Source organism: Nerophis lumbriciformis, linkage group LG23 (genome assembly GCF_033978685.3).
Source record: "Nerophis lumbriciformis linkage group LG23, RoL_Nlum_v2.1, whole genome shotgun sequence".
Lineage (NCBI taxonomy): Eukaryota > Metazoa > Chordata > Actinopteri > Syngnathiformes > Syngnathidae > Nerophis > Nerophis lumbriciformis.
In genome coordinates, this window is record NC_084570.2 from 12,787,924 (window position 1) to 12,795,000 (window position 7,077).

Consider the following 7,077-nt stretch of genomic DNA (forward strand, 5'->3'; position numbering starts at 1 on the left):
AATTAGGGGTCCTTATACTTTTTGACCTCGGGTCCCAACTTTTCCATGAAAGAGAGGTCCTGGGCCCACTGAAATATTAACACTGAATTTATCATTTTACTCTTGACTGTAATCCTATCCAATAACTATATCTAACCTACATTCATATTAACAGGATAAACTTTGTCAAATGTTAAGAATGCATGTGTTAGGTTTTTTTCTTACCCATACTTCAGATACTTTTACTCAAGTCAACGCAGACTTACACCTACAAAACTCAATTGGCAAAATTGATTAACATTAATGTGTTAAAATGTACAAAAACAATCCCTAATTTTGTTGAGAGATATAGCTTATCTGTTAAGAAAATGTAAGCATTGTGGAAAAGTGTGAATGGTATTGCCACAAAAGGCTGATGTTGTACTAATTGTAAATTAGAGTTTTGAAAATGTGACAACTGGTTGAAAAAATGTATCTTAGCAACTAACAAACTTTAATCACAAAGATTACTATCAAGGCGTAGGTCAGGCTGATTACAATAATAAATGAATCATTAAACATAAATATCCAGGGGTCTGTGTGTGGCAATTTGTTGCCATCTTGTGGACAAACTCAGGTCAGTAACAAAGGGATTCACTTCCCTTGAAAGCTTGTACTTATATGACCTAATCCAAACAATCTTTCCAGAAAAAAAAAATTCAACCACCACTAAAAGTCAACATACATGGTCACACATAACACAACCTGCTCACTGAACTTTGTGGATATTATTTTTTTAAAAACGTCTTATCACCATAACAAATTAAAAATTACACCCATTTAAATCCATTGCAAGGCATGATGGGAAAAAATGCAAAACACTTATCCATGTTCGACTTTTAGCTTCTTGTTATTTCTTATCGATTACATATCTTTAAAGAGGTAGTCACAGAAGTAAACAAGGTCGGAGTTGAAAGTTCACATACTCTTAATAATCAATTATAATAATTATTACGTTTGTATCCCTCATATTATTATAATATGTAAACGCACGCACACACACATACAGTATATATATATCAGTGGTGGACCATGCGTTTCCCACCTAGGCCTTCAGTGATGTCCGACTTCAATGATTACCTCTCAAAATACCATAATTTATGTCACCACATGAGAAATACTATACAGAAACACATTTACGCACTACTTTGCATTGAAACACCTCAACAGTGTACAACTGCATTGAATCACCTCAACAGTGTACAAAACGAGCTATTTTCTGGCACATTTAAAAATCAATAAACCCGCATCAGCATTTAAAATAAATTTTGCGTGGTACTGTCAAAATTAAAATTGTAAAAAAAAACATAAACGTAAAAAAATTAAGAAATAAAATATTTGGACTCACAATTTGTAGCACCCATTCAACGCCGTATAAGCCAGTGGTACCGCTCGTAGTCGGTTGATTAGAGTGGAAGTGGCGTGGACTTGGAGGGCTACTATACCATTTCATCGCCGGGACAGCTGAGCTAGCTTCCGGGGTTTAAAAAAAAAAAAAAAGTTAAAGTACCAATGATTGTCATACCCACACTAGGTGTGGTGAAATTATCCTCTGCATTTGACCCATCCCCTTGTTCCACCCCATGGGAGGTGAGGAGAGCAGAGAGCAGTGGCCGCGCCCTGGAATCGATTTGGTGATTTAACCCCCAATTCCAACCCTTGATGCTGAGTGCCAAGCAGGGAGGTAATGGGTGCCATTTTTATAGTCTTTGGTATGACTCGGTCGGGGTTTGAACTCACGACCCACCGCTTTCAGGGCGGACACTCTAACCACAAGGCCACTGAGCAGGTTGGCCGTTGTCGTCTCATTAGATGTAGTTTCTCTTTATAAATATCCTTATTAAAAATGGCCTTGCAAATATATAGTATATCTGCCATCGAATCAACGTTTTTTTCTCCTTCTTTGTGGGTTAAAAAAGTGAGTATTGGTGATTTCTCTGCTAGCCCGGTATGGCCACGGTGCAATTTGTGGTTGGATACTCACTTTGGAGTGACAAGTGAGTATCTTATCACAGTCTAGTTAACATCAGGCTACTGTCAACAACTTGTGATCTGATTGGCTATCGCAACTGTCTATCAACTGTATGTGTTCTGTTCGTGTACACTATGTTGATTCAGAAGGTTACGGCTGAATTCATAAAGCTCTGGCAACAAGCCAGCTGACTTCTGATTGGATAAAAGCTCTAATGTAAAAACAAGCAACACTGAAGCCTTACATGAAGAGAATATGATGAATACTTTTATATGTCTATGGAAAGTAAATAAAAAATAAAATTAACTTTGATTAATTTATGATCATCATTGCATAGCACCGCCGCGGCTCAAACCAGTGAGTATTCAATCACAGGACGCGTAAATGTCACGTTCAACGTGAGGCCAGCTAGAAGGCCTTACTGACAACAACTCGTGATCTGATTGGCTATCGCAATTATCTATCAACTGTATATGCCTGTTCACTTACAGTGCACAGACACCCGCATTGTTCATTCTGAAGGGCCCGGACCGATTTAGTACAGCATGGCAACATAGGCTAGCTGAATTCTGATTGGATAAAAACTCTAACCTAAAAACAACAGCACTGGAAGGAGCATGATATGACATGAAGAGAATATGAATACTTGCACAGGGGTTAGTGAATGTACCTCACAATACGAAGGTCTTGGGTTCGATCCTGGGCTCGGGATCTTTCTGTGTGGAGTTTGCATTTTCTCCCCCGTGACTGCGTGGGTTCCCTTCGGGTACTCTGGCTTCCTCCCACCTCCAAAAACATGCACCTGGGGATAGGTTGATTGGCAACACTAAATTGGCCCTAGTGTGTGAATGTGAGTGTGAATGTTGTCTGTCTGTGTTGGCCCTGCGATGAGGTGGTGACTTGTCCAGGGTGTACACCACCTTCCGCCCAAACGCAGCTGAGATAGGCTCCAGCACCCCCTGCTACTCCGAAAAGGACAAGCGGTAGAAAATGCATGGATGGATTGATGAATACTTTTAGATATTTAGGGAAAGTAAATAAAAAATTACTTTTATCTTTAATTATGATCATGATTTCTGGTTATGTTAGGCCAGCATATATATATATATATATATATATATATATATATATATATATATATATATATATATATATATATATATATATATATATATATATATACTTATATATACACATATATGTATATATGTAGTCGAGGTTTCTGTGGTTTATCCGTTATACAGTGCACAATACCGGGGTAGAGCGGTATACGTTAGGTCAGGAAAAAATACAGAAAGCCTCCTCTGAAGAGCAGAGAAACCTGCGAAACTGACTTGTAGGGATGAAATAGCCTCTGTATTTTTTCCTAACGTAACATATGTATGTATGTGTGTATATATATATATATATATATATATATATATATATATATATATATATATATATATATATTAGGGATGTCTGATAATGGCTTTTTGCCAATATCCGATATTCCGATATTGTCCAACTCTTTAATTACCGATACCGATATCAACCGATACCGATATCAACCGATATATGCAGTCGTGGAATTAACACATTATTATGCCTAATTTGGACAACCAGGTATGGTGAAGATAAGGTACTTTTTTTTTTAATTAATAAAATAAAATGAGATAAATAAATTAAAAACATTTTCTTGAATAAAAAAGAAAGTGAAACAATATAAAAACAGTTACATAGAAACTAGTAATTAATGAAAATTAGTAAAATTAACTGTTAAAGGTTACGGTAGTACTATTAGTGGACCAGCAGCACGCACAATCATGTGTGCTTACGGACTGTATCCCTTGCAGACTGTATTGATATATATTGATATATAATGTAGGAACCAGAATATTAATAACATAAAGAAACAACCCTTTTGTGTGAATGAGTGTAAATGGGGGAGGGAGTTTTTTTGGGTTGGTGCACTAAGTGTATCTTGTGTTTTTTATGTTCATTTAAATTTAAAAAAAAAAAAAAAAAACAATAATAAAAAAAACAATACCGATCATTTCCGATATTACATTTTACTGCAGGCTGATATTATCGGACATCTCTAATATATATATATATTTATATATTTCAGTTCAGTATCAGTTTACCTCGAGCATGCATACGATACAATGGAATGCATCACATATTTCCAGTTGTTTCATTACAGCACGTCCAAAAAGGAGTCAGAAGAAGCAGAGTTTAAGGAGTAGGAAGAAGCAGATCATATATGTATATAAATATGTAAGTCATATGCCGCATCAGTCAAAAAGTTTGGACACACCTGCTCAAAATTATCCCAAAAAATCCAACCCACATCTATATTTCAGTGCGCCTTGAAGGCGCGTCAGTTGATGTGAAAATGAATGACCGCAGCAGCCTTGCACAAAATTAATAATCATAAGACTGGAAATACTCTACAAAGTCATAGAACTTGCAGTAATACTCAGCATAAATGAGTGTGAGAACTCCCTAACACCTTCCCTGTCAGCCATTGCATCTGTGGTGACTTCAAGTGTTCTGCCACAAAAAAAACAATCCATACAGTATTATCAGTGGGGATTATATGGAGGATGCACTCGTACACTTGTTGGTTTCGCTCCCTAAAACCTCTCTGTGTGTCTCCTGCAGATCATCCTGAAGTAAACGCCACGGAGGGAGCGATGTGGGAAGGAGCCGCACTGGGAAACCCACAACTGCTCCCGTGTAAATACTACCTTACCTCTCCCGCAGAGGCAACCTGCATGCTCAGAGTGTAACACTGAACTGCACTTCCTGCAGTGTCGGCCTCACACACACATACACACAAACCCACCATATATAGCGTACGTATTTCTAAGAAGATCTTGTGTAGTCGCACACACAACACAGATACCACAGTGGTCATTGTAACCCATTCTATTTATTTTGTGGTCCTCCGTTAGCAACAAATGGATGTTTGATTTGCACTGCAGACACAAACAGTGCATTCTACTCAAGCGGAAGTCAGAGAAAACCTGCGAGTTGGGCTCTGCTCTCTTGATGGCCTCCAGTGCTTGTTTTTTGGGGGGGGGGGGGTTGTCTTGCGGGCTTTGCGGGGCTCTCCTCGGCGCGAGACCTCCGATCTGATCCGGAAGCATTTTGCCAAAGTGGCCACCGGGAGAAGAATGTTCTTGGCGTTTCCCAAAGCCGCTTAGCTAACACACCAATAACAACGCAGCGTTGACTTGCGGAGGAGCAGCAAACACTGACTTCAGAGAAGCCCCAAGGCCGGGGTCCGTGCCAAGGGCTTAACCAAGCTTGTCGGGAGAGATACCAAGCCATGTGTGTGTGTGTGTGTGTGTGTGTGTGTCTTTAAAAACTGTCTGCCGGCAGACACAGAAACGAGTGGTTGAGTCGGCGACGATGACGCCGGCACCCTAAGGGATTGACGCCGGCGACTGGTGAGACGGTGTTTGGTGGGGACGAAGGGGTTTTTAAGTGCTAAACAAAAACTTTTGGTGCATCGGACAACGCCGAAGACTTGAACGTGGACTTGGAGGGCTACTATACCTTCGTGCGACCCCGCCATCTCCGGCAATCCTGTTTCATCCTAGAAACTTGTAGAAGTGCCTAAACACGCTCACCAACCAACCACATCCCGCAGACACGCTGGCCGCCAACCACTGACGTCATGTTTGGCGGAAAGGGCAATTATGTATACAAACATATATATATATATATATATATATATATATATATATATATATATATATATATATGTAGGTTTTATTCCCCAACTGTCCATCGACATCACAAGTGTCTTTCTGGAACTAGCTTTGTAGAATGTCTGTGGACTTTCACGGCATACCATTATTTCTTACTGGTAGTTTACATGAGGAATAGGAGTTTAAAAAAAACAACAACATGTATTGTAAAAGCGTTTAACTTACGTAACTTTCTTTTCACAGTCTGGTTCCAGAGTTGAAAGTTTGTGTTGTGTTTTCTTTGAACGTACGTGTGAATCCCCCCTCCATTAGCACTTCAAGCAAGTCGAGATCATGTTTTTGTTTTTCTTTTCGGTTTTGTAAACAATTTTTCTATTTCATTTTTTTGTTTCGCAATGTTTAAAATATTATTTTTTGCCCAAAACAATGTCATTTCATGGTGCTTGATGCTTACCATCGACAATCCACAATCAGACCTGATAGGTTTTACTCTATTTGATTGTCCTCATACATTGAGAGTGTTTGTCATATTTGTGGCAGGGGAGTGTAAAGTTCTATTTTGTTGTAATTTATGGTGTTACTCTTGTTCTAGTTAATTGCTCCGAAATGAATGTAATTTATTGTGCATGGTTGGAGGTCATGTGACAAGCTGCTTTCGGGGCCTATAAGCTACTGGACCTTTATGGCCTTCTGGTAAGAAAACATAACAAGGAAAAGTGAGTTGACTGTATTGTTGGAGTCATAATGTGTTGTATAGATGACATTTTAGCGAGAGAGGGAGAGTGAGGGGGGGAAAGAAAACTCAAAAAGATGTACTTTACACTCTAGTATGCTAGTATTTCATAACAATATAAGTTGTTGCCGTGGCAACCAAACGTTGCAGTTACTAAAGTTTGGTATTTTTGTAAAAGACATTGTTTAGTTGACTTTTTTCTGTCGTTGTTTTTTTGTTGTTGTTGTTTTTTTTGCTAGAGCACTGTACACATGTTAGATTGTAAAGATAGTAACATTTCTTATTCTTCACGGAGATTGTAACAATGACCTTTTCACTAGCAAACAGCCCCTTATAGTGCTGTCACTCAATAATAGACTCAATATCACATAGACTATATGATTATATCAAAAAGTATATATGAATAAATAAGAACTAAATCATTTATAAATGATTGTGTTGTTCATTAAGGACCTTCAGGATCCACACTATGTTTTATTCAATGTAACACTTAAGGATTGCACTTTTCATACGGTTTCCTGTCAAGGCGTCATGTTTCCGGAACAACAGCAGGTTCTACCATGAGACAACCAAAATGGGCAACTTGCTTTTGGGAGAAAAAGTCATTTTCTTCTAAAGTCGGTGTGTGTAGTAGGAGATGACCTTGTTTGGTT

The 7,077-nt window shown here is 38.5% G+C and overlaps 1 protein-coding gene across 14 annotated transcripts in view; it reads left to right on the top strand.

Moving 5' to 3' along the window:
• The window catches only part of mbnl2 (muscleblind-like splicing regulator 2), a 90,606-nt gene that overhangs the window by 82,989 nt on the left and 540 nt on the right, over positions 1 to 7,077 (top strand). For 5 of the 14 annotated variants that reach the window (XM_061985063.1, XM_061985069.1, XM_061985061.1 and 2 more), the window contains one exon: positions 4,637 to 7,077. This exon is cut by the window's right edge. In XM_061985063.1, coding sequence (XP_061841047.1) covers positions 4,637 to 4,651 — 15 coding nt within the window. In that variant the 3' untranslated portion in view covers positions 4,652 to 7,077. The remainder of the gene's footprint in view (positions 1 to 4,636) is intronic. The other 9 variants (XM_061985058.1, XM_061985057.1, XM_061985062.1 and 6 more) reach the window with 6 other exon arrangements.